Raw genomic sequence first — 27,336 nt, 5'->3', positions numbered from 1 at the left:
GGAAAAGGATCACTAGACAGGGGGACACCTGGCAGACCCCACTTTAACCAAGAAGCCCAGGTTCATCTCCCCTGGAGTAAATCTGTGCCCTCAGGGTCCCCTGGTATAATGTTTGAGAGAGGGCCCCCTCCTAGAACCCCACAACCCAGTCTAATGGTGAGAAAACACGTCGGACAAACCCAGACTGGGGGTGAGGGGAGTTATCCTGCAGGACTAGGAAGGCCTCAAGCTCATGGATGAGATACAGAGGCAGAAAAGGGAGATTCGGGGAAACTGAAGAAACCAAAAGAAACCAAAGAAAGCCAGGAGTTCAGTTGACAGTTATAGTAGAACAAGAGCAGTAAAGGTCTCACTGACTGGGTCAGCCCAGGCTCCCTTTGCATGGTCACCCTTCTCAGGTCTGTGGACCGTGACACTTGGGGGTCTCAAGAGGCCCCTGCTCCTTTATTTTATCAGGTACTGCCATGTGACGCTGCCCGCTGCCCCTAAGTCACCTCCGTGCAGGGAGTGGTCCACACGAGGCCCTCCATTCAGAAGAAGGGGCAACTGGAGCTTGAAGCAGCTCGAGCCCCTCCCTGTTGACTGGCCTGTCGGCACTTTCCAACATGGCGTCTGCCCAGCCCGCCTGTGGGCTGGTTCTGCTCTTTTCATCTGGTCTCCCCTCATGCCTCATTTTCTCAGGTCGGGCCCAAGATATGAGATTTTTTAAATCCCGCAAGGTCCAGGGTATCATCTTTCCCCAGTATTTCCGCTGGCTTTTTCCTGGCTTGAGGAAGCCAGAGACTGGGGCCACCTTCTTCCAAGTTCAAGACTGAAAGTTCTCAGTCTTCCAGACACCAGGCCTCCGTCCCTCCAGGGTTTCTGCCAACACCTTCCTTCTACCCTGCGGCCTTTGGTGAGTCCCTACCAGGGACTGGTTACCCAGGGTCTCCATTGCTGACTTCTGTCCCCGCTGACCGCTCAGCTGGCCCCTTGGCTGCCTCTTCCAGGCTCACATCTCAGGAACTTGCTGATCTTGGCCTCCGGTGACCCAGCCCCCTCAGATCTCAGGGGTCCCTGCCCTTTGGCTTCAAGTTCTGCGTGGCTTTGAGAGTTGTCTCAGGTGCTGTCTGAATGCAGCCAAACTCTTACTGCTGCCTCCCCTGCACTACTGTTCCTTCGGGTTAAACAAAATCTTTATTAAGGGGCACATGCTTCTCCGGAAGAAGCATTCAGGATGAAATGATATTCAGGCCACCGAGGAGCCGGGCTCTGTGGAGACGGACTCAGCTGTGGCTCTGGAGTCCCGTGTCAAGGCTGGATGTTGCTTCTGCTCTTGGTCTGGCCCAACTGCTCCACATCCATCCACAAAGCGGGGAGATAAGACAGTGACCGAGACCGCCCCAGTCATCAGCTATGATGATTATCACCGTGATGACCTCCAGCAAGGACGCATGCTGCCTCAGCTTCGCCATCTGTAAAGCGGCACCCATGGGCATTGGTTAAGGCTGGACAGAGAACACAGGGGCAGAGGGGTTTAATAAACAACAGCTGCCATTGTTCCATCGTGTCAGTATTACCCTTCACCCCATCCTCACCCCCACATGCAGAGCCAGAGGCAGAGGGGAAGGCCTTGGCCTGAGGAGAGACCAGGGTCAGGAAGGACGCGGGTCTCCCTTCAAGCCAGGCAACACTAATCCCTCCTGTGGGGCCATGACTGCTAGAACCTTCCCCACACAGAACTCGGAGACACTGGCTCAAGGCACCCGCTGGGCAGGGAGGAGCCAGGTCACTCTGCCAGCCGCCCTGTAGTCACAGGCATCTGACATGTGTTTCTCTGAAAACTTTGGCAATCCCAGAAGCTCCTGGTTTTCTCATAACTTCTTTTTTTTGTTTAAAGCTGTGTATTTTGAAATAACTTTAGACTCACAGAAAAATGACAAAAATAGCTGAGAGTTCCTGATACCTTTCGCCCAGTGGCTTCTGTGGTTAGCATCTCACATGATAACGGTTATCTGAACCAGAAACTAAATGTCGATGCGACACTAGGATCTCATCTCCAGACTGAAACCTCATGTTATCAGCTTTCCCCCTTAGGTTCTTTCTCTGGTCCAGGCTCGTATGTTGCCTTTAGTCCTCGTGTCTCCTTAGTCACCTTCGATCTGGGATGTGATGGTTCCTCAGCCTTCCCTTGTGGTCCATGACCTTCATGCTGAGAACTGCTCAGCTGTTTGCAGAGTGTGCCTCGGCGTGGCTTGTCCGATGTTTCCTCAGGATCAGATCAGGGATTGTGTGTCTCTGGCAGAAACCCCACAGAAGTGACGTTGTGTCCTTCCCATTGTATTATATCCAGTGTGCGAGCTGTCTCTGTGTCCTGTCCTCAGTGGTTGACCTTGATCACTTGGTCAACATGGGGTCTGCCAGCTTGCTCTGCCCAGAGAGATTAAGTGTTTTGTGGAGAGCTGCTTGGAGACCACACAGGTATCCCCCTTCTCATTGTATTTTCACTCTCTCCCTTTAGTATCGGTCCACCCATAGTTCTTTTTTGTAAAGTTTCTCTAAGTTAATGAATTATCTATTTATTTTTGGCTGTGCTGGTCTTCACTGCTGTGTATAGGCTTTCTTTAGTGCAGCAAGCGGGAGGCTACTCTCTTGTGCTGTGCAGGCTTATCGCAGGGGCTTCTCTAGTTGCCGAGCACGGGCTCCGGGGTTTTCGGGCTTCAGTAGCGGTGGCACATGGGCCCAGATGCCCCTCAGCAAGTGGACTCTTCCAGGAGCAGGGATTGAATCATGTCCCCTGCATTGGCAAGCAGGTTCTTAACCTCCAGACCACCAGGGGAGTCCCATTCGCGGTTTTTGACAGCAATAGTGAACACCGACATTTGTCTGTTGGTGATTTTCTGTGTCCATCATTCCTTATATGTATATTAGTTGAAATTCTGCTGTAAGGAAGAGCTGTCTCTTCTCTCCTCTTTACGCAGTTACCTGTGGAAATAAACAAAGGCCGCTTCAGTGAAAACAGCAGAGGCTTGCTAGAAAAAGGGGGTCAGCTGCCACCACTGCATTTGGCAGAGACTCAGACAGGCGGGGGAGAGAGCTTTATGGTGGAGAAGAGAAGGTTCAGGTGTGCCTGTTGGAGCCACTTGGCAAGAGCAAGTGGAGTGAGGGGATGGCTGCCAATAGCAGTTGCCTTCCACAAATGGTTAGGGAGGCATACTATTTTTTTTTTTTGGATTGTCCTAAGTTGGAAGCAGAAACAAAAATTAGGGAAGCTGCAGTCACCAAACTCCAGCTGTTTTGGGCCAGTTGCTGGAGTCATTATGGTTTGCTTCCCTGGCTGCTTATTGCAGAGGTCATGGGTCAGAGTCCTACCATCATGCATGATCTGGCTGTTGTTCCTCTATACATTCTGTCTCTCTTACCTGAAGATTTTGGGATTTTGTTTTTTGTGTTGTTGTGTTCCTGAGAACTTTTTTTTTTGAGGTATAGCTGATTTACAATATCATGTTAGTTTCAGATGTACAGCTTAGTGATTCAGTTATATATATTTTTCTGATTATATTCCATCATAGGATATCACAAGCTATTGAATATAATTCCCAAAGCGGTACAGTAAATCCTTATTGCTTATCTGTTTTATGTATACTGCTGCTGCTGCTGCTGCTGCTAAGTCGCGTCAGTCGTGTCCGACTCTGTGCGACCCCATAGACGGCAGCCCACCAGGCTCCCCCGTCCCTGGGATTCTCCAGGCAAGAGTACTGGAGTGGGTTGCCATTTCCTTCTCCAGGGCATGAAAGTGAAAGTGAAAGTGGAGTCGCTCAGTCGTGTCCGACTCAGTGACCCCATGGACTGCAGCCCGCCAGGCTCCTCCGTTCATGGGATTTTCCAGGCAAGAGTACTGGAGTGGGGTGCCATTGCCTTATGTATACTAGTTCATATCTATTAATGGGGGTGGGGTTTTGCATTTTTTATTGAGGTATAATTGACATATTATAGTCACCCATTGTTATTCTCGGGCTTCCCAGGTGGTGCTAGTGATAAAGAACCTGCCTGCCAACTCAGGAGATGTAAGAGATGCAGGTTCGATCTGTGGCTCAGGAAGATCCCTTGGAGGAGGAAATGGCAACCTGCTCCAGTATTTTTGCCTGGAGAATCCCATGGACGGAGGAGCCTGATGGGCTACAGTCCATAGGGTCACAAAGAGTCGGATATAACTGGAGCGACTTAGCACCCACGTTGTTATCCTTAGGGGATTGGTTCCAGAATCCCCCTCAGATATAAAAATCTGGGGGTGCTCAAGTCCCTTATTATAAAATGGTGTAGTATTTGCATATAACACCCTCCAGTCTACTTTAAATCATCTCTGTGCTGTGTTTAGTTGCTCAATCGTGTCTGACTCTTTGCGACCCCATGGACTGTAGCCCACCAGGCTCCTCTGTCCATGGGGATTCTCCAGGTAAGGATACTGGAATGAGTTGTCATGCCCTCCTCCAGGGGATCTTCCCAACCCAGGGGTCGAACCTAGGTCTCCTGCATTGCAGGTGGATTCTTTACCATCTGAGCTACCAGGGGAGCCCTAAATCATCTCTAGGTTACTTACAATACCTAATACAATGTGTTATATAAATAGTTGCCTTGGACTGTAGCCAGCCAGACTCCTCTGTCCATGGAATTCTGCAGGCAGGAATACTGGAGTGGGTTGCCATTTCCTTCTCCAGGGGATTTTCCCGACCCAGGGATTGAACCCTCATCTCCTGCACTGCAGACGGATTCTTTACCACTGAGCCACCTGGGAAGCCCTGGTGCACAGCAAATTCAAGTTTTGCTTTTTTGGAACTTTCTATTTTCTTTCTTTCTTTCTTTCTTTCTTGATTTCCTTTTTTTTTTAATTGTTTTCAGTCCTCAGTTGGTTGAATCCATAGATGCAGATCCTGTGGATACAGAGGGCTGACTGTATATTAGTTTCAGGTTTACAATATAATGACTCAATATTTGTGTAGATTGCAAAATAAGCACCACAGTAAGTTAAGTATATGTCATCATGCATAGTTACAAATTGTTTTTTTCTTGTGCTGAAGATATTTTTAAGGAGGATCTCAGATCCCCTCCTGCCCCTTCCCCCCCCCCCCAAAGAAACCCTCACCTAAATCCCATTGCCTGCACGGTGTTCTTCATGGGAGCCTAGTCTGCCTGCACCACCTAAAACCAAGCCAGCGCCTCACTTTAGAGTTTGCTCGACTTCCCCTCTGAATTGAGGAATGTGCACTTAAACTTTAAAGCATATTCTCTCCTGGAAGGAGGGCCACAGGGCAGTGAGCTCAGCAGAGTGACTGCCAGGGTGTCGTTCATGGTAAATATTAACAGAAATAACCTCTGGCCAGAGAGCTCCCGTAGGTCGTGGGATGTTCATGAACTTCAAGAGGAGGCTGGAGCACTGAGGGTGAGCACTGGTCTCCCCGTGAATGGACATCCAGAACTTGAGACTGAGCTGAGCACAGAGACCCGCGGAGAGACAGTGTCACCAGCATAAGGAGTGGGAATGTGTGTCCCTCTGGTCCATGAGATCCGGGCGGTCGTGAGCAGACACGCAGTGTCACAGGAGGTGAGACATTCCAACAGAGAAACCCAGAGAGAGGCATGGCCGCAGAGAGTGTGTACCGCTGAGGGCCCTGGGGGGACCCTGGGGGCCAGAGCTCTGAGCTCCCTTCCCTCTTTTTGGAAAGATCGGTTTTTAGGAGCCAACATTTCCAGCTGGCCTAATCTAATGTTCTACACCCTCTCCCCACCACAGATATTTTATATAAATACATTTTTGACCTTGTGAGAAACTTGGATTTTGAGAAAGTTGTGTGGGCTTTGAAGCGAACCAAAGGTCTCTCTCTGCTCCCCTCCCAAAAGATGCTTCTGTGATTCCGTCTGGGCCGGAAGTGTATTTGCTTGTCAGGGAGCAAATCTGTCACTCTGAGCAAGTGGCTGCCCCAATCTTACCCTCGCCCTTGACCCCAGGACCGTGTCTTGGTTTCTCCCCTGGAGCTGCTGGACCACAGAGAGCATCTCCCTGCTGTGATGGGAGACACAAGGCTGACTCGTGGGCCTGGTGCCTCTGAGATCCCTAGGGACCTCCTCTCCCAGTTATGAAAGCTGCACCTCCTGTTCCAGGATTCACTTCACAGTTTTCTTTTCTAACTTAATTCACCTAAAGCTTATTTTGTATCACTACCCTAGAAAGAAATTTGGGTTTATGTCTGAGGTTAGAGCTTAAAATGTGTATGTATGGTTTAGTTGCTAAGTTATTTCTGACTCTTGTGACCCCATGGACTGTAGCCCGCCCGGTTCCTCTGTCCATAGGATTTTCCAGGCAGGAGTACTAGATCGGGCTGCCATATACACATGTATTAATATATAATATAAAATGCATAAGATAGGAAGAAATGACCATCTCCCAACCCACAGCTTGTAACAATGTTCCTTCAGTCTGCTGCTTGAGACCTTTTATTCATGAAGTCAGCATAGTTGGTTGTGGTTAGCTTTATTGAAATTAAGTAGAGGGGAGGGAGGGGGAGATGGCAGAGTGAATTGCATTAAAAAAAATTTTTTTTTTAGTTTTATTTTTATTATTATTATTTTTTTGGCCATGCTGGGTCTTCTTCATTGCTGCTCAGACTTTTCTCGAGTTGCGGCAAACGGGGGGCTTCTCTCTAGTGGTGGTGTGCAGGCTTCTCACTGCGGTGGCTTCTCTTGTGAAGCTCGGGCTCTAGGGCACACGGGCTTCAGTCGTTGAGGCGTGTGGGCTCAGTAGTCGTGGCTCCCAAGCTCCAGGGCACAGGCTCAATATTGTGGCTCACAGGTTTAGTTGCTCCATGGCACATGGAGTCTTCTCAAACCAGGGATCAAACCCATATCTCTTGCATTGGCAGGTGGACTCTTTACCACGAGCCACCGGGGAAGCCCAGGGCTACCTATGGGACGTTCCCGGCGGGTCAGCGGTTAAGAATCCACGCTTCCACTGCAGGGGGCTCGGGTTTGATCCCTGATTGGGGAGTTAAGCTCCCATATGTTGTGTGGCACAGCCAAAAATATTCTTAAATAAATACAAATTTAAAAAAGGACTACCTATTCCTTCCTGAAACTCGTGTTGCAGTTAAGGCATAGAAGCAGAAATGTCTGAGTATAAGTGAATATATGATACAAAACACATTTCTGAATGTAGGTTACAGTGACAAAGATTTCTTAAATAACTGGTCAGCTAACAAATGTATGAGAAAAGATTTTTTTAATTTAATTTATTTATCTTGGTTGTGCTGGGTCTTTGTTGCTTTGCACGGGCTTTCTCTAGTTACAGTGAGTAAGTTACCCTTCGTTATAGTGCACAGGCTTCTCACTGCAGTGGCTTCTCTGGTTGCAGAGCACGGGCTCCAGGCATGTGGGCTCAGCAGCTGCGAAGAAGTCCCAGCCTCAGTGAACCTACCCTGGTGGTGGAGGGAGCCTGATGGCTGTCCTGAGTATGGGAGCAGTGTGGGAAGTGGGAGCCCTAAGTCAGTGAGGGGGCTTCTTGGGGCAGGTTGAGGGGTAAACTCAGAATCATACAGCGGTTTGGGGGAAAGAAGCCAGGAGGAAGCAGGGAGGGGGTCCCTGAGTGCAGGGGGAGGGGTCTGACCAGGGAAGGGCACTGTGGGTGTGTCGGATGTGTCCTCACTCTGCCATTCATGAAGCGGTGAGTGGGGGGCAGTGAAATGCGACTGCTGGGAAGTCTGTGTACCTGCGGTCAGGCTCCCCGCCTCCCCGTCCCCTCCCGTGTCTGAGAGTCCTCCTCACTGCTGACAGCACTTTGTAAACACACAATCTGTTTCCGGTCTTCGCATCTGGACAGCCTCCCACCTAGGCTCAGGCCGGGTTGGCGTCCTCCTATGAGGGCTGAGGCCATACATTCTCCCTGTCCCCACCTCCCTTCTCTCTCCCACAGCTTCCCATCCGGACTGCCATACCTTCAGGTCATGCCAGCGCCTGGTCATGGCCTTCCTGGCCCATGAGGCTCTGCATTCTAAGGCACACATTCTAAGACATTTGCTGGGAGGAGCTGCCCACAGCCTGCCTCTCTGCCCGCTCAGCCACCAGTTAAGTTACTGTCCCGACACATGCCGGCAGCCCCCACAAGGGTTTTAAACCTGCTTTTCTCCTTACGAGTGCAGTCTGGTACCTGTCACTTAGGTATTTATTTGGCTGTACTGGGTCTTAGTTGAGGCATGCAGGACCTTTCTTTAGTTGCAGCAGGCAAGCCCTTAGTTGAGGCCTGTGGGACCTAGTTCACTGACCAGGGGTGGAACTCAGGGCCCCTGCATTGGGAACATGGAGTCTTAGCCATGAGACCACCAGAGAAGTCCCTCTGTCATATTTTTAAGTGTTTTTTTTCCTTCCCAGTTCAGTTCAGTTCAGTCGCTCAGTTGTGTCCGACTCTGCGACCCCATGGATTTCCTTCCCCGTGACCTGGTTATTTCTTTGCCTTTGTCTTGAGTTTGTTTTTGGAAAGGGCAAAGGCTAGAAAATCAGCATTTAGCCTGAGAGGCAAAATCTTGAGACCACCCCCACCACTGCCCTGCGGAAGGAATCTCCTTCTTTCCGCCCTGCAATCCTGGGGAGTTTCCTGGAGGCATCAGGCCCTGACAGGAGCAGTTTGCAAACTCTGGCTGCCCCTTCTGCTCAGAGTTAGGGAGCCTGGGGCACCCCACATTCTCCTCCAAAAAGCGTCTTAGTTTCCTTTGACCCCTGTGACAAATCAGCACAAACTGACTTAGGGCAACAAGAATTTACTCTTTCACAGTTCTGTGGATCAGAAGGCCCAAATTAACTCTCCTGTAGAGCCGCTCCTCAGGCTCTAGGAGATTCTGCTTTGTCTCTTCCAGCTTTTACACTGCAGGTGTTTCTTGGCCTGTGGCTTGAGTGTGTCATCCTAATGCCCGCCTCTGTCTTCACAGGGCCTCCCTGCCTGCGTCTGTTTCTCTGTCTCTTATCAGAGATAAGAGATTTGATTTGTCCTTGATTTGAGGTCCCAGCCTCATCCAGGGTAAGGATCTCCAGATCCTTACCTTAATGACATCTGCAAGGGCTTTTTTTCAAATAATGCCCTGTTCACAGATTCCAGGGGGACAGACAGGTCTGGGGGAGGCGGGGGAGGCGGGGCAGTCAGGGCACCATTCAGCCCCCTGCAGGTCCCTTCCTGTGTCTTGGCCTTGGCACTCTGTCACCAGCAATGACATGTGACATGCTCTTGTAGGTCTTCACTGATTTGTGCAGTGACTCTGCTTCTGTCTGTGTCCACCGTGCCGAGGACCTGTCTTGGGTCTGCAGAGTTCCCAGGACAGGCCCCTGGCCCGGGCCACAGGGTGAAGAATGGTTCAGAGGGCAACACGGGCGAACCTGGGGCTGAGCTTGAACCACCTGCCTGGGGAACTCTCTTTCCTCCTGGGGAGCCTGGAGCAGGAGTCAGAGGGAGGCAAGAAGACAAGTCGTCAGACTCTAGACTATATGAGGCGGAGACCAAAGGGCTGGATCCTTTTTCAAGAGGGCAATTTATCAGAACGTGTCCAGATGCACCATGCCTGACCCGGCCCTAAGAAAGGCTGCCTCGGGCCCTCCCTGACAGTCCAGTGGTTACAACTCCGCACTTCCACTGACGGGAGCACAGGTTCGATCCCAGATCGGGGAACTAAGATCCTACCTGTCGAGCAGTACAGGAAAAAGAAAAAAATAGGAACTTCCCTTGTGGTCCAGTGGTTAAGAATCTGTCTTGCAATGCAGGGGACGTGGCTTTGATTCCTGGTCGGGGAGCTGCTGAGGTGCAACTAAGCCTGTGCACTGCAAGGAAAGATCCTGGTGCCACAGCTAAGAGCAAAGCAGCCAAATAAATAAATATAGAAAGAAAGAAAGGTTGCATTGTTCACATGCAGGCACCCAGACGTGAAGACAGTCCCCCAGAGTTCTGGCAGTGGTGCTGAGCGTCAGCCAGACACGTGGGGCGTGATACAGTCGCAGTGCACCCCACAGACGGATAGCCCAGCAACTGGCTGAGAAAAATCCCTCGAGCCTGGTTTCTCTTTGTTTGTTTGTAAGCAGTTTTAGATTTACAGAAAAGTTGCAAAAGTAATTCAGAGTCCCCCCCACTGCACACTCTCAGTTTCCTGTATTAATAACATCTTCTGTTAGTATGTTACATTTGTCACAACTAATGAACAAATACCAATATATTATTATTTTTAAAGTGATTAATTTTTTGCTGGGGGGGGGGCTACTCTCTAATTGAGGTACATGGGCTTCTCATTGTCCTGGCTTCACTTATTGCAGAGCAAAGGCTCTAGGGCACAAGAGCTTCAGTGGTTGTGGCTCTTGGGTTCTAGAGCTCAGGCTCAGTAGCTGTGATGCATGGGCTGAGTTGCCCCCAGGCCTGTGCAATGTGCCTGGACCAGGGATCAAACCCATGTCCTTTGCATCGGCAAGTGGATTCTTTACCACTGGACAACCAGGGATGTCCATGACACGTTATGATTAACTAAAGTCCATTGTTTATTCATATTTCCTTAGTGTTTTGCTCATGTCCTTTTTCTATCCCAAGATCCTCACATTACATTTAGTCATCACCATCACTTCTCTTTAGGCTTCTCTGGGCTGAGAGAGTTTCTCAGACTCTCTTGGTTTTGATGACTGTAACAGGTTGGAGGAGAACTGGTCTGGTGTTCTGTAGGATGGCCCTTGGTTGGGATTTGTCTGATGATTTTCTCATGGTTAGGTTGGGCTTTGGAGGCAGGTGCCTTTTTCATCACACAGGTGTCCAGGGCATGCGCTGTGAACATGACTTACCACTGTGGTGTTGACCTCGATCACCTGGCTGAGGCGGTTTTCTGGCAGCTGCCTTCACTAGAGTGACTCTCCTTCACTTTCTGTGCTGTGCCTTTGAAAGCAAGTCACCGCCCACGGCCCACACCTCAGGGGTCATGCTTATGCTTCCCTTCTTCCAGGGCTGAGCGTCTGTGTCAGTTGCTTGGGACTCTTCACCCTGGGAGATCTGTCTCTTCCTCCTCCTGTATTTACTCAATCATTTATTTATGTCCGTATGGACTTGTGGGTATATATTTTGCACTTCGAGTTATAATCCAGCACTGCTGGGACTTCCCTGGTGGTCCAATGGTTAAAATTCCACACTTGCGCTACAGGGGGTGTGGGTTCCATCCCTGGTTGGGAAACTAAGATCCAGCATGCTGCTGCTGCTGCTGCTAAGTCGCTTCAGTCGTGTCCGACTCTGTGTGACCCCATAGACGGCAGCCCACCAGGCTCCGCCGTCCTTGGGATTTTCCAGGCAAGAGTACTGGAGTGGGGTGCCATTGCCTTCTCCACCAGCATGCTGTGGTGCAGCCAAAATAATAATAATAATCCAACACTGCTTTATTGATTTTGTTGCTCACAGTGTTCCTGCTTTGGCCACTGGGAGCTCCTTGATTTGCCTTTGTGTCCCGTTGTCATAGCACCATTGGCTGTGGCTCCTGCCTGGCACCTCAGGGTGGTCCAGGCTCATCCTTAAGTTTCTGGGCCTGTCTTAGAAGCAGCCCTTCCTCCTCGAGTCAGGGACTGTTTTAGGTAGGAAACAGCAGCAGAAGCCACTTGCAACAGAATCCTGCTTGTGCTTCCTGGGATGTCCCATACCAGCGGGTGCTCAGGAGGACCCACAGGGCAGGAGGGGCTTCCACGGCTGGCTCAGGGGGTATCTTCCTCATTCGCATCATTTACAGGAAAGCATAGGGCCTCCCAGGTGGCTCAGTGCTAAAGAATCTGCCTGCCAACATAGGAGCCACAGGAGACACGGGTTCAATCCCTGGATCAGGAAGATCCCCTAGAGGAGGAAGTGGCAACCCATTCCAGTATTCCTGCCGGGATGGACAAAAGAGCCTGGCAAACTACAGTCTATGGGTGACACATGACTGGGCACAGGAAAGCATAATATTTTTTTAAATATTTATTTTTATTTTTGGCTCGGGTTCCAGCTACCCTGTGGCATGTAGGATCTTAGTTCTCCCACCAAGGATCGGACCCACGTCCCCTGCATTGGAAGACGGATTCTTAACCACTGGATCACCAGGGAAGTCCCAAGGAAGCCTGTTGGTTCATTGGGTGATTTTAAAGCATGGGAACTGAGACCTCCAAGCACACCAGTGCCCAGTGGCATCTTGGTGATACCAGTCCTTCATATTGTACATTTTTCCTCCTGGTCCTTTCCCTGTGGTTGGCTAAGTTTTGAGTGCGCTTCCTCTGGGAGGTTAAAGGTAGGTTTGTTACCAAAACAGTGGGTTCATCTCTTGGTGGATGTCGAGTGAATAGACACAACCAAGTCCAAAGATGGGGAGAAGGAAGGATTTATTACTTGAGGTTGTTAGGGTGGACTCTTATCCATTAGGACTGGGCGTCCTTACAAAGAGGAAAAAACATTCTTTTATAGGAGGAAATTTGGACACAAACCTGTGTTAACCTGAAGACTGGATTTGCCTCTTCGCGAATGTTAAGCCAATAGACACAACCAAGCCAAAGATGGGGAGAAGGAAGGATTTATTACCTGCAGCAGGTTAAGGGAAATACAAGGGACCTTTTCCAAAGCAACATCTCCCTGAACAGCAAAACTGGGGAAGTTTTAAGGTTAGGGTCCATGAGTATTCATGAAGGGACTTGAGCAGAGGAGAATTCAGCATAGAACTGGGGCAAAGGTCCAGAGTCCAAGCTTTAGTTGATTGAAGTCAGGAGGATCAACATCATTCCACCCTCCACCTGCTTGGGGGCCTTAGTTCCCACAGAACTCAAAGATATATTTATTATTATGTATATCCAGTACTCTTGCCTGGAAAATCCCACAGATGGAGGAGCCTGGTGGGCTGCAGTCCATGGGGTTGCTAAGAGTCGGACACGACTGAGCGACTTCACTTTCACTTTTCCCTTTCATGCACTGGAGAAGGAAATGGCAACCCACTCCAGTATTCTTGCCTGGAGAATCCCAGGGACGGCAGAGCCTGGTGGGCTGCCGTCTATGGGGTGGCACAGAGTCGGACACGACTGAAGTGACTTAGCAGCAGCAGCATATCCTTTGAGGAGGAACTAGGACTCTGCCTTATTACTGCACTACTATTTGACTGACTTTTCTCTGTTCCCTCCTTCCTTTGTTCCCTTAAGATCATTAATTTCTGAGACCTGTTCAAGGGCAGTCATTACCTCCAGGCTTGGATCACACAATGGCTTAGGCCAAAATGTGTCTCTTTTGTCAAGAGAGCCATTGCTGGTTCTCTTTCTCCAGGGATTCCCTAACTGATCTGCTTACAGGTTTCCAGGGAGAAATCCTCGAGTATTAGGACACTTACTATAAGCTTGGCCATAAAGGGCAGGCAGCCACACAGGAGGACGAAGATTATTTGCTTATTTTTGGCTGCACTGGGTCTCTGTTGCTGTGAGCGGGCTTTCTAGTTGCAGCAAGCCGGAGCTGCTCTTCGTTGCGGTATGTGGGCCTCTCACTGAGGTTGCTTCTCTTGTCGTGGAGCTCGGGCTCTGGGCACAAGGGCTTCAGCAGTTGTGGGGCACAGGCTTAGTTGTTCCATGGCATGTGGGAGCTTCCCCGACCAGGGAGGGATCAAACCCATGTCCCTTGCATTGGCAGGTGGATTCTTAACCACTGAACTACTAGGGAAGCCCAAAGGTTAATTTTCTAAAAGTATTTCTGAGAACGGAATCTCAAGTCCAAGCTGGCATAACCCCAAAGTGGGTTGGGTTCCAGGGCAGGTGGAGACCTCCAGCCTCCACGGTCTAGAGCCCATCACACCCCGCCTCCTGCTGTCTGACCTGGCTGGCAGCTTAACCTCTCTGAGCCAATCTAGGCGGTTGGTATCAGGTTGAAAAACAACAGAGGACTCAGAGACCTGTTTGTGACGACGAAATCAAAGAGCTGATGGGAAGTGCTCTTGTAAATGATTAAGCAGTCAGGGCAGGGAACTCTGGCATCCAGATGCAGGTTCTGGTGTCTTTATCCTGCAGGGAGACTGAAGTCAGGTTAGGCGAAGCGTGCCTCTGCGGCAGTGCTGGCATCGGGTCATTGAGGATGAATCACAGGCCCTGGGCTGGTGGAGGAGGCTGCCTTCTCACCGCGCCCCATTTTGCTCCCCAGGACTGAGTCTCCGCCGTCCTGAGCAGGCCTGGAATGGGTAATGGTGTGAAGGAAGGCGTGGTGCGTTTGCGTGACGATGCCGAGCCCGTCCTGCCCGCCCATGTCTCTTCAAAGGCAAGTACCCCTGCCCTTCCATGGGCGTGCTTACCAGCTCTCTCTTCTGTGCTCGCCCCCCATTATAAATCACCCCCTCCCACACCGAGGGCGGGGGTTGTGGGAGGGGGTGTGATGCAGGCCACCTCCTACTCCGTTTTTATAGCCCTGTCTGAGCTGTGGATCCAGCCGCCCCACCACTTGGCAAGAAGTCAAAACCTTGCCCACATTTGGCGGAGATGTCAAAGGTGTCCTGGGGTCCCTCTTCTGACTCAGATTTGCCAACACAGAGGAATTAGCCAAAGGTGGGGTGGGCTGAGGGCAGCTCCTCACTCCAGGGAGGAGTTTACCCTCAGCTCTAAAGTTCATCCCCAGTGACGCCCTTCAGTTGAAGACAAAAGGTTTATTCCCTCATAAAGAAATTGGATCAGGCCCATGCTTGTTCATCACAGAAGCCAGGAGAAGTTCTCCCACTGGAACTTTGAGCACAGACTAATCCACCTTCACTGCCAGGCTGGCTCCGGTGCCTGCAGGCAGTTCTCAAAGTCCACAGGCTCAAAGGCTGAGGCACCATCAACCTCTGGCCCTCCTGACCTTTCCCCAGGTTCCAGGCTGCTCCGTGGAGCACCAGGTGGACAAGAGGCCTGGTGCTTGGGACGACCGTCACCATGCTGGTTGACAGAGGGGTGAGCCCCAGAGCAGGCACCCATCCCTCACAGTTTAGTGAACTTTGCAGCAGCATATGAGGGAGACGTGGCCCTCCCTCCACTGGCCCAGATGGATCCCGCCAAGCGGACTTGCCCAGCAAAGGCCCCCATGCCCAGCATGCACTAGGACACATGCAGCAGCAGTTTTCCTCCCTGCTAGCTGGCGCAACCCACATCAGTCTTGCCTGCTTGGCTAACCCAGTGCAGGGAGCTCACTCTACAGTGTGAGAGTGAAAGAGCCAGGCATCTTCCCGTGGTTTCGCTGCTCGTGTGGATCCTGTCTGTGGAATCACCTATTTTCTCTCCATCAGGCTGCCTGCCTCATTCTTCATTTGCAAGGATCTCTCCAATGATGAGAAGTTAGAACTGGATATGAAACAACAGACTGGTTCAAAATTGGGAAAGGAGTACAACAGGGCTGTATGTTGTCACCGTCTTTATTTAATTTATATGCAGAGTACATCATGCAAAATGCTGGGCTGGATGAATCACAAGCTGGAATCAAGATTGCCGGGAGAAATAGCAATAACCTCAGATATGCAGATGACACCACCCTTATGGCAGAAAGTGAAGAAGAACTAAAGAGCCTCTTGAAAGTGAAAGAGGAGAGTAAAAAAATCTGATTTGAAACTCAACATTCAAAAAACCAAGATCATGGCATTTGGTCTCATCATTTCATGGCAAATAGAAGGGGAAAAAGCAGAAGCAGTGACAGATTTTATTTTCTTGGGCTCCAAAATCACTGAGGACAGTGATGCTTGCTCCTTGGAAGCAAAGCTATGACAAACCTAGACAGCATATTAAAAATCAGAGACATCACTTTGCCAAGAAAGGTCTGTCTAGTCAAAGCTCTGATTTTTCCAGTAGTCATGTACAGATGTGAGAATTGGACCATAAAGAAAGCTGAGCGCCAAAGAATTGATGCTTTCGAACTGTGGTGCTGCAGTAGAGTCTTGAGAGTCCCTTGGACTGCAAGGAGATCCAATCAGTCAGTCCTAAAGGAGATCAACCCCGAATGTTCATTGGAAGGACTGATGCTGAAGCTGAGTCTGTAGTACTTTGGCCACCTGATCCAAAGAACTGACTCATTGGAAAAGACTCTGATGCTGGGAAAAACTGAGGGCAAGAGGAGAAGGGGGCGGTGGAGGATAAAATGATTAGATAGCATCACTGACTCAACGGACACACATTTGTACAAAGTCTGGGAGACAGTGAAGGACAGGGAAGACTGGTATGCTGCGGTGCATGGGGTCGCAAAGAGTTGGTCATGACTTAGAGACTGAACAACAACAACTCATGATAGTCGTGGAGACTTTGACCATTTGGTGATGCCTTTGCCAACCATGGTGGCTTCCCTGGTGGCTTAGATGGTGAAGAATCTGCCTGCAGTGGAGGAGACCCAGGTTCGATCCCTGGGTCGGGAAGATCCCCTGGAGGAGGAAATGGCAACTCATTCCAGTATTCTTGCCTGGAGAATCCCACAGACAGAGGAGCCTAGCGGGGTACAGTCCATGGGGTGGCAAAGAATCGGACACGACTGAGCAGCTAACACTTATCTTTAAAGGATAAGCCAGCTGTGTCATTTAAGAGTCCCCGGGAGTGTCAGCGGAAGGCAGCAGCCGCCTCCTGCACTGAGGGTGTGCAGTGGGCTCACCGTGTGTCTTCAGAGCACCAACCAAGGGTTAGGGTTTATGGACGTGTATCCTTGCACATGCAGCACTGGCCTGGTGATGATGAGCACTGCAGGTTTCCCAGGAAGTGCCCTGCTGGAGGAGATGGAGGGGACACCTGGGCTCTGCCTCTAGTGCTCACAGGGCCCGTGGGCAGGCCGCAGGGCATCCCCTGTGCTCACAGAGGCTTGAGGCCAGCAGTCACCACATGGATTCACAGAGAAGAGACCAAAGCAGAGGGGCAGATGGGCCTCAAAGCTGGTGCCAGAAATACCGCTGAGCCTTCTGGCATCTGATGTCCACGTCCCTGAAAGCCAGATGTCCAGAACCTTGCTGTGTAACCCAGAAAAGGCAGGGGTCCCCCGTGACAGGTCTCTGTGAAGCAAAAAGATGGAACCGTATGGTAAAGCTCAGCCTCAGAAGCTGACTCAGGAAAACACTGCTGTGGGGATTTGTTCTTTAAGGGAGAGGTGGGCTGAGTTGGTGGGGGGGCACCAGGAACATTAAGGGGAGGGGCCAGGTCGAGGGGCACAGGGCCCTGGGGACACTCACTTGGGACACGATCTGGGGTCTGGGCCAGAAGTCAGCACTTGACTGTGTCAGAGTTAAGGAGCCAGGGAGCAGAGGGGCCCTCCAGTCATTGCGGGCAGACTCAGGCCAGGAGTGTGGCAGATCCAGCCTTCCCCCTGAGCCACCTACAGAGCTGAGCAGCCCTGGGTCATCGCCCTGGACTCCACCATGCCCACTCAGGAACCCAGACTGCCAGTCAAACCCCTCAAATTCCCCCTCCTTACTCCCCTCTCGCAGCCTCCTCTGGTCTCAGCCTCTGCCATCTCAACCTTGGGTTTCACAGGAGCTGCCTCTTTTCTGGTTCCAGTTAAGATAACCTGATCACCTTGCACACTTCTCCATTTCTCTGGAGGCCAAGGTCAACCTCCTTGTCAGGCTCTGTGGTGTCCAGCCTCACCTACCTTTCCTCTCGTCTCTCTTCCCTGTGCCCCCTCCCTTTCCCTGTGTCAGCCGCCCTGCCCTCCTTGTGGTCCCCCAGGGCCCCCTGCTCCTTCTCACTGGGGCCTCTGAGTGTTCAGTTCCTCCCCCTTGATTAGTGTCTCACACACACACACACACACACACACACACACACACACACACACACACACACACACACACAGTCTCGCAGGTACACCCACACCCTGCCTTTAGGTATGCCTTCATACAACCTTGGCCCCTTACCCCACATTCTCCTGGAACTCCAAGCCCCCTCCCCACAGCTCCTCCCAGACTGCTGATTCTGCACACATTTATCTGAAGAGTTCGTTCATGTCTGGCTCCCTCTGTCGACTGGGAGCCCTGTGAGAGGAGTGGTGGTGGCTCGTACATACCCCTGCCCCACACTGTGACTCTAGGCTCCTGAGGGCACCTGGGTCGAGTGGATGTCACAGATTCCCAGAATCGCTGAGCCCCCTGCTCCTCACTTCCTTGTTCGCTGCAGAGTGAGGACGGGGTGGGGTGTCCTGCACAGAGCTCCTGGAGAGCTCTATGCCTGAGTCATCGTGGGTGGGGGTGAGCTGGGAAGGGAGACTCCAGCCTCATGAGCAGACGGCTTCTTGGGCTGCGATTCAGGGCTCCGTGGGCCTCAAGGGAAGGAGGGCTGTTTGAGCCAGGGCTCAGGGAGCCACAGGAAGACTCGGGAAGGCACTGACTTTGAGACTGGCCACAGGAGCACGAAGTGCAAGTCAGCCATGCCTGTCCCCATCACCTTTGGCTTAGCGGGATGAAGAGCCACAGACAGTGGCCTGGAAGCCCTGATAGAAAGTTGTGGAAAGAGGACGCGCTGAGCAGAGTCAGGGTCTGCTTGCCTGGTACCCACCACCCCCTCCCCAGACCACAAGGAGCCTTTGCCCTGAAACCCTGAAGCTCAAGAGTCCCTCGCACATGGGCAGTGGGTGGGACCAAGGCTTGAAAGCAGGACAGGTCAAGGGCGACTCTTACGTTTGGAGTCAGTCCTATTGTAGGCCATCTCTGAGAACTTAGAACCACGCGCGACACCCCAGCCAGCGTGTGACCTCTCACGCGGATGCTCCCTGTGGCCCAGGAGGCTCTCACTGTGTCCCCCCAGGCTCCGTGGCCGGTGCCGCAGCCTGCCCAGGGCCCAGCAGGGCAGTGTCACCCTGGCTACCATATGTCTGGCCGCCCTGGGCCAGGCGGGGAAGAAAAGCCTTTCTCCTGGAAACTTTCAAGCAGAGCAGATGCCTCCTCTCCCTCTCTGATGACAGACTGTGTTCGTGTGTTTTCTTGCAGAGTGATCACAGGAAGGTTCTCAGCTCCCTTCTGTCTGGGGCACTGGCTGGTGCTCTTGCCAAAACAGCTGTAGCTCCCCTGGACCGAACCAAAATCATCTTCCAAGGTAAACGCTGCCTGTGCCCCTACCACCTGTGAGAGAGAGGCTGCCAGGCGGCCACCTTCCTCCTCTAAGATCCCCCAAACTGCACTGCCAAGTGGTTTCTAAAATGTCTCTTTTTTAAAAAAATTCATTTACTGGCTGTGCCCGGTCTCAGTTGTGGCACATGGGCTCTTCAATCCTCATTGCAGCAGGCTCTTTACTGTAGCACATGGGATCTACCTCTCCGACCAGAAATCGAACCTGGGCCCCCTGCATTGGAGATGCAGACTCTTCTTAGACACTGGACCAGCAGGGAAGCCCTTGAAATGCCTCTTTAGAATCCACTTAGAAAGTCTGTTAGTGTTTAGGACCGGTGTCACAAAGGACCAGAAACCAGGTGGCTTAGACCTGCGGGAATTTATTCTCATTTTCTGGAGGCCAAAAGTCCACATTCAAGGGGTCCGTAGGGTTAGCTCTTCCTGGGGCCCTGAGGAAGGACCCTTCCTTGCCTCTTCCAGCTTCTGATGACTCCAGGCATCCTTGGCTTGTGACTGCACCCCATCCCCCAGTCTGTATGTCTGGATCCTCTCCTCTTGTAAGGACCCACGCCATTGGATCACCCTACTCTAGCATGACCTCCATTTAATTACACCTGCAAAGAGCCTGTTTCCAGTTAAGGCCTCATTCATGGGCACTGAGAGTGAGAACATACATGGACATTTCTTTGGGAAGACACAGTTCAAGAACCCAGCTCCCTCCCTCCTTAGGGTTTAGTAGGCACCGGGTCCCCTGAAGATGAGGACTTTGTGTCCCATACATGGTGGCTAGTGACTGCGTAGTGCTGGGCAGGGGGGTGGGGTCATAACCTGGGACCCCTGCCCTTCAGCTGTTTGGGAGGAAGTAACTGCAGACTCGAGCCAGGCCCCTCCCACTTGCTCAGGCTGGTCCCTCACCTCTCTGGGCCTCAATTTCCTTGTCATATAACAGGACTGTTGATATCAACCTCCGGCCTCAGGAGGAGGGAGAGGAGTGAGCTGATGTGGGAAGGGGCAGGCGTGTGGTTGAGGACACACCTCCTCCATCAGCTGAGCTGTTCCTGGAAGAAATTCTCAGCGTAGCGCCACACCGGGAGCTGAGTTTAATTCCGAAGGCAGGAGCTGTGCATATGTCCACACAGATAGGAGTGCAGGGCTGTGCTGGGAAGGCAGCAGATGCTTGGGAAGTGCATCGTTGGGGGTGCTGCCAGGCTGAGACCCCCCCTCGTGACTTGTGTTTCTGGGTCCTCCTGGCCACCTTGGTGCAGCTCACTATGGGGAGGGAGGTGGGCCAGGCAGCCCCAGAGGGCAGGAGAGTGGGAATTAGGGCTGCCTGTGCCAGGTCATGGGGAAGAGAGGGCAGACGCCCCCTTGCTGAGGGAGCTGGAGCCCCTTAGCTGGCCCCCGCACGGCTGGTGGCTGGCATGCCTCCCCTCAAAGGGACTTGGGGGAGATGAAGTTCAGCTGGGTGGAGACTGCTGGGTGTCGACCCCCCCGCCCAGAGAGGTGCGTCCTTCCACAGGCCCTCACTGTCCTGGGGGGTCAGTGGCAGCTGGGCTCCTCTTCCTGAACAAGGGGAGAAGTTGGTGTGCAGAGTGGCCTGGGTGTGGGGGTGGTGAGGAGGGGGTGACTTTGCTGGGGATGTCCCCACCTCGGCCCTTATAGGGGTTGAGGGAGGTATTTCCAGGGGAGGCCCTCAGTCCCCATGCTCAAACTAGACCCCTGTGGTGGGGGTCATGCAGACTGGAGTGGGGGGTGGGTCCCATCCTTCATATCCAACAATCTCTGTTTTTTGTTTTTTTTTTCCAGTGTCCTCAAAAAGATTTTCTGCCAAGGTGAGCCGCTAGGTCATGGACCCCTGGCTCTGGGGCCTTCACCTCTGCCCTACTGGGCTGGCAGAGGCAGGGGAGGTGGGTGGTAGAGGTTGGGCTAACGGTTTTCAAGGGGCTTTTTCCCATTGGTCCCCCAACCCCCACCCCAGGCCAGCTGCAGGACTGCTGGGTGACCAAGGCCTCCCCTGCCAGGCACTGGGGCCAAGGCCATCTGTCTGCACCCTGAGTCTGCCTGGACACAGCCCACCCTGGGAATTGATGGGAGACCTACCTGTCCTTGGGGCGGTGATGAGGGGACTTGATGGTCTAAACTCACAGGTTTCATATTTGATTTATTTTTAAACACAGAGCAGGTGTTACTGTTGTTTGTTGTTGTTTTAGTCACTAACTCGTATCTAACTCTTTGCAAACCCATGGACTGTAGCCCGCCAGGCCTCTCTGTCCATGGGATTTCTCAGGCAAGAGTACTGGAGTGGGTTGGCATTTCCTTCTCCAGGGGATCTTCCCCACCCAGGGATCAAACCCACATCTCCTGCATTGGCAGGTGGGTTGTTTACCACTGAGCCACCTGGGAAGCCCACAGAGCAGGTGTTGTCTTCTTAATAAAGGAAAATAAAGAATATTTTAAAAAGCTAGACTACCAAACACCTACAAAACCCCCTTAGTAGGGCTAAGTCTGCTTTGCAGCCCCACTTTCCCTCGTCTCACTTCATGATTCCCAGGGTTGGAGGAGAAGGGGTAGGGGTCCCAGCGCAGAGCCCAGGGAACGTGGGGGCGGTCTGTGATGTCACCCCCCTTCCCAGGCGCAGGGCTGGGCAAAGTAAGGCGAGCTGAGAGGGCAGCTGCGCTCTGCCCGCAAAGGCCATGCTCGGTCAGAGGCCTAGGGCACTGACATTGCCCCTCTCCCCTGCGTGCCCCCCAGGAGGCCTTCCGGCTCCTCTACTTCACCTACCTCCACGAAGGCTTCTTCAGCCTGTGGCGCGGTAACTCGGCCACCATGGTGCGTGTGGTGCCCTACGCCGCCATCCAGTTCAGCGCGCACGAGGAGTACAAACGCCTCCTGGGCAGCTACTACGGCTTCCGCGGAGAGTGAGACCACCCCTCCCCCGCAAAAACCCCCGGCACTCTCAGCTCTGTCACCTCACCCTGTTCTGTCTTCCACCTGTTCACCATGTCAGAACTTCTCTCGTTTCCCCCGTCTTCCCCGAACCTACGTGCCAGGACAGCCACGGTCCGACCTGTGCCCCAGAGCAGGTGGGAAAGACGCCTGCCCTTCACGCATTCAGACAAGCAGGGGCAAAGGCAGGCACCCCCCAAGAGACAGTCCCCCCCGCCCCACCCATCAGCTCGGCCGCCGGTTCCCCCATCTCTACCCGCACCCCAGACCTGTGGGCACGCAGAGCCCTGGGGGCTCACCTTTGCCCCCACCCGCTTTCAGAGCCCTGCCCCCTTGGCCCCGCCTCCTCGCGGGCGCGCTGGCTGGAACCACGGCCGCCTCGCTGACCTACCCGCTGGACCTGGTCAGAGCACGGATGGCTGTGACCCCAAAGGAAATGTGAGTCTCACCCTGGCGACATTTTCACCAGCACCGAGGCCTCTGTGTCTAGTGGGGTTCCAAGGAGGGCTCCCCCAACCCGGCCCCTGGTGATAGGGTCTGGGCCTCTGTCTGCAGATGAAGCTGTGCTGAGGCTGTGTTGACCCAACCTCCCCGGGTTCCGCAGCTTTCCAGAAGAGCAGTAACTGGGTCTCTCAGTTTGGGTGGCAGTCTGCTTCCATCAAACCCAGAGTCTCCATGTTGAGTCGAAAACATCTTCTTAAAATGCATCTGAGTAAAAAGCCAAGGACTGAGCACAGCAAAGAGCCCAGTGGTGAAGGTGGCCTGTGGCCTTGGGCATGCATGGCCCCCTCAAATGCCAGAACTTCTGCATGGTGGTTCTATCAACATCCCGGCCTGCCCCCACTGACGTGGGAGGAGAGAGAATTAGTGAGTTGAGGTCTGCAGTCCCCCACCCCCACCCCGCACCGCTCTGTCCTACAGGTATAGCAACATCTTTCACGTCTTCATCCGCATCTCAAGAGAAGAGGGGCTGAAGACCCTCTACCATGGATTTGTTCCGACCCTGCTGGGGGTCATCCCCTACGCCGGCCTGAGCTTCTTCACCTATGAGACCCTCAAGAGCCTGCACCGAGGTGAGGACCGCGGAGCTAGGGCAGCACCTCCACGGGGCACACACTCCTGGAGGAGGGTAGAGCCCAGTGGAGGTGGGTGGGGGCGAGTGGAGGGAGGGGCAGGCCGGAGGCCCAGGGCCTGGGTCAAGAGAGGACAGAGAGCAAAGAAGCCCATGGATACCTGCTACTTGCTTTGATCTGGTGTTAACCATCTGCCTTATTTGCTCCAAGTTGTTTTTTGTTAAGGAAAATGGTCGGGGTAAAGCCGAGATCCCCGGTCCCCGATCCCCAGCCCCTCTCCCCTCACCCTGCCTCTATTAGGGCTCAGTTCCACCTTTCACCTTCATTGCAAACCCTTCTACCTGGGCTTGTGTGTTGCCTTTGTGCTGTTTCTGGTTATAGGAAGTAACTGAGTGGTTGCCCCACGCACTTGCAGTAGTGCAGCTCTGATCCGTCCTTTTTGGGGGAGGGTGACCCCCTGTCGGGGGGCAGCGAGGCTGTTGTAGGTTTTCTGTGTTCAGCTGACATCCAGGAGCTGTTCTCCTTGTGTGGGTGTGAGACCTCATTGTTTGATTTACCTTTTCCACCCTCCGCTCTTCCAGCGGCCAGGCCTGCACTGGGGCCAGGCTCCCTTCTCACCCGCTCCTGGTGCTGAGTTCCATATGTTTTGCTGAGTTCCATATGTTTTGCCAGTGTGCTGAGTGAATAGGGCGTCTCCCTGTTTTTAATCCCTAGTTTCAAATTGAAAACAGCGTGTTTTTAAAGAACCCCTATTGATCCCTTGCTGTTCCCTCCTCCCGCCAGCCCACAGGTCCTCACACCACCTGTAGAGGGGGCACCTGTTGGGCAGGCTGGGCAGTTTAGAGGGTTCGGGGCAGAGTAATATTCTCTTTCTTTACAAGATGGGAAACAAGAGTGACTGGGTCTGAGCTTGTTCTGGGTCATAGAACTTGGTTATATGCTTTTCAGTTGTAAAAATCTTTTGGATCTCACATTTGGTTAAAAACAGGGGATCAGTAGGTGAGGAAGAAGGGAAGCCCAGGAGAGCTGGTCGGGCCCTGAAGTACATCTGTGACACTGTGGGTACATGTGAGCGCGCGATGCAGGGGTGCGCGGATGGACGCCAGCACCTCTGGCTGCCAGGGTGCCCCTTCCCATCGCCCTCACAGCCCCTCCCACCCTTCCCCCTGCAGAGTACAGCGGCCGCCCACAGCCCTACCCCTTTGAGCGCATGATTTTCGGGGCCTGCGCTGGCCTCATCGGGCAGTCTGCCTCTTACCCGCTGGACGTGGTGCGGCGGCGCATGCAGACGGCCGGCGTCACAGGCCACCAGCGCACCTCCATCGTGCGCACCATGCGCACCATCGTGCGGGAGGAGGGCGTGGTGCGCGGCCTCTACAAGGGCCTGAGCATGAACTGGCTCAAGGGCCCCATCGCCGTGGGCATCAGCTTCACCACCTTCGACCTCATGCAGATCCTGCTGCGACACCTGCAGAGCTAGGGGCGGGTGGGGTCAGCCGCGCTTGAGCTTCAGTTGGCGGTGGACCACTGACCCCGTCCGTGTCTGAGCCCAGGGAGCAAATATCTGCTGGGTTCCACCCAGAAGGTGCACGGATGCGCCTTGTGGAACAAGCTGGGGACCTGGGGGGCCTGAGCTCAGTGCGGCCCAGGTCCGAGGGGAGTGGCCCTTGTGCAGTGTTGGGACTGGGGGGCGGGGCTTCCCACTCGCTCCTCTTCCGGCCTCAGCTGGGCTGGGGCTGCCCCTGGAGGGGTTCACCATGAACACCCAGAGTGGGGAGTGGCCAGCACTGCCTCCTGGTGTGTTCTTTGCCAATGGACAGGCTCCTGGTTCTAGGGACCTGGTCCCCACTAGACTCAGAGCCAGACCTCGCCTGCCCCTTGCTGTTCTGAGTCTGTGTTCTTGGGCAGAGGTAGGAGGGGGTGGGGGGAGCCCCAGAGAGTGTGGGGCCAAGGCCCGGCCTCCATGAGACCAGCCTTCTGCTCAGTTGTGGCTCCAAGTGCAGCCTCCCCCCCTGCCCCGCCTTTTCCTGCCTTCACCACTATTTCCCAGGTGACTTGCCCCTCCCCAGAGCCTGTGGCTTCTCCCAAGAGTGTTATCCTGATCACAGACTCCTGCTCCCAGGCCCCAGAGTTGAGTCTTCCCCTCTGTTACCCCTCTCCCACCCAGTTTGTACGGTTCCCTGGAGGGTCACGCCTCCAGGCAGCAGGGTTTGAGGAATCGCCATGGGTTTGGGTCTGAGTCCCAACCTGGAGGCATCTGCCTGGATTGCCAGGAAGCTCTCGGCCCTGCTCCACTGGCTGCAGTAATGGAAGCTGGGCCTCAGGCCCTGACCATCTGCCCCTAGGCATGGGGGCCCCTGGGGGGGACCCCATGGTGTCTGGCACATTGTGAGTGCCCCACCTGAGCAGTTACTTGGCTGGGACACGGGGCAATTTAAGGCCCGTGGGGTTGTCTGATTTCCCGTGAATGGAGAACATGGAGGCAGCTGGTAGCCTTGCTTCTCCTAAAGTGAGAGCCCAAGACAGCATCTGGGTTGGGGGCAGGATGCTTGAAAGAGTCACGGTCCCCCAGGGAGCTGGTCTCACAGAGTCCCCCTGGGGCCCACCAGGAATCACAGGGACTCAGAAACACCTGTTTTCTAATGATGTTTGGAGTTTGAGTTTTGCTTTTGTTTTTCAGTCTGGCTGGCCCTGGGTCCAGACACCGTAACCCCTGGCCAGTCCAGCCTGGTTCCAGGACCAGGACAAGCAGAGGGCCAGCCTTCACACTGGGCTCAGTAGCCATGAGGCGTGACAGAGTCTGAGAGGGTGTGTTTCTGCCACACATGCATTTCCAGTTGTGGCTTCCTTTTCCTCCTTTTATTCTGTCCTGTTTCCGTTTTTCTTGCCTTAGTCCCCTGGGTGCAAAGACCCCTCTTTCTGTCCTTCCTGCATGTCTCCTCCAGCCAACCTGAGCCTTGTCCCCAAACTCGTGTTCCCAGGGGGCCCAAGCAGCCTGTGATGGCTGTCCCATTGGGTAAGCGTCACACCCACCTTCTCTCCCAGCCTTGCCCAGTGCTCAGGAGAGGCAGGGGCACCCCTCACAGGGAGACGGGATGGGAACACGAGGGTGCCCAGGCTGGGGGTCTACCCCTGGTGGGTGAGACCAAATGGATGTTTAGGCAGTGCCCTCTGAGCTGCAGGCTGGGCAGGAGCAGGGAGGGTCCCCCAGGGTTACCGGCCCCAGTGCGCCTCTCCAAGGTGGCTCCCAACCAAGTACACCTTGGTAGCGCCGACTCCCCCTCACCACCAAGCCCTGCACACAGTTGGACCTTTGCCCTCGGCAGTCATACCCTTCTCACTGATTGCCTGGCCTGATTTGGAGTTACATTTTGATGCCATGAAGACAATTTTGTTTATATATAATGTTTATATATTTTAGAGATTTGTGCCAAGAGAGTATATTTAATAAAAATCAAAATGATTTTTTTTTCTCCTGCCCATGTCTCTTCTTCAGCTCTGACCCTCATCCCCTAGACAGATTGTTGAAGAACCTTTTTTCTCCCTAATCTAATTGCTGTATGGATTGTTAATCCCGACCTTGATTTGGTCAGGACTTGCTAGAAAATGCAAGCTGCACGAAGAGTTTACCTTGAAAAGTAGGTCTGGCTCCCTGTTCCCTTTGCAGGGACATCTCCCATTACCAGTGCCTCCTTCCCGAAAGATCCTCTGTACACACACTTGTCCCTTTGGGGACATCAGTTGGGATGGGCTGTGACCTGCTTCAGTGAGCATTGCCCCAGAGTCCCATGGTTTCTCCAGAGCCCTGGGTCTGCTCTGTGATGGGCTGAGGCTTCTGGTGTGAGTGTCACTGTCCGCAAGGGCAGGGTGAGGCCACCAGAGGGCTCCCAGGGGCCACTGAGACTCCCTTCACCTGCAGCCCATCGTGTAGAGTGACTTGCAGCACCCACCCAGCCCGAGACCAGGAGTGGGAGCCTCCGCAGGCCGGGGGGAGATGGGGCCAGGTGAGCGCATGTGCAAGTGCACGGAGGGAAACTAGGTCCCGGAGGGTCCGCTGAGCTGCTCTGCATGCTGCATTCATCCAGGCATGTTTCCTGCAGGTCGGTAGCTGTCAAATACAGGATGCGTTTAGCAGCAGTTTAGTGTTCCCCAGGGGGATGGCCTGTGATGAGATCCAACAATCCCTTATTGACCAACAGCTAGGTTGTTACTGAGTTGTTGCCACGACAACCTGGTAGTGGCTCCTGGGGTTCCTGAATTTT

The 27,336-nt window shown here is 53.3% G+C and overlaps 1 protein-coding gene across 2 annotated transcripts in view; it reads left to right on the top strand.

Moving 5' to 3' along the window:
* SLC25A42 (solute carrier family 25 member 42) overlaps positions 1–26,552 on the top strand; it is a 41,814-nt gene extending 15,262 nt beyond the window's left edge. The window contains exons 2-8 of one of the 2 annotated variants that reach the window (XM_081496176.1): positions 14,165–14,278; positions 18,936–19,041; positions 20,862–20,887; positions 21,807–21,973; positions 22,323–22,439; positions 22,923–23,074; positions 24,247–26,552. In XM_081496176.1, the coding sequence (XP_081352302.1) occupies positions 14,198–14,278; positions 18,936–19,041; positions 20,862–20,887; positions 21,807–21,973; positions 22,323–22,439; positions 22,923–23,074; positions 24,247–24,554 (957 nt within the window). In that variant the 5' untranslated portion in view covers positions 14,165–14,197 and the 3' untranslated portion in view covers positions 24,555–26,552. Of the gene's footprint in view, positions 1–14,164; positions 14,279–18,935; positions 19,055–20,861; positions 20,888–21,806; positions 21,974–22,322; positions 22,440–22,922; positions 23,075–24,246 lie in introns of both variants that reach the window. The other variant, XM_081496177.1, reaches the window with a different exon arrangement.
* The last annotated feature ends 784 nt before the right edge of the window (positions 26,553–27,336 follow it).

This window comes from Giraffa tippelskirchi, chromosome 6 (genome assembly GCF_054371585.1).
Source record: "Giraffa tippelskirchi isolate mGirTip1 chromosome 6, T2T-mGirTip1v1.2.pri, whole genome shotgun sequence".
NCBI classification, from domain to species: Eukaryota; Metazoa; Chordata; class Mammalia; order Artiodactyla; family Giraffidae; genus Giraffa; species Giraffa tippelskirchi.
The sequence above is the reverse complement of the archived record's forward strand: the minus strand, read 5'-3'. Positions and strand labels throughout refer to the sequence as shown.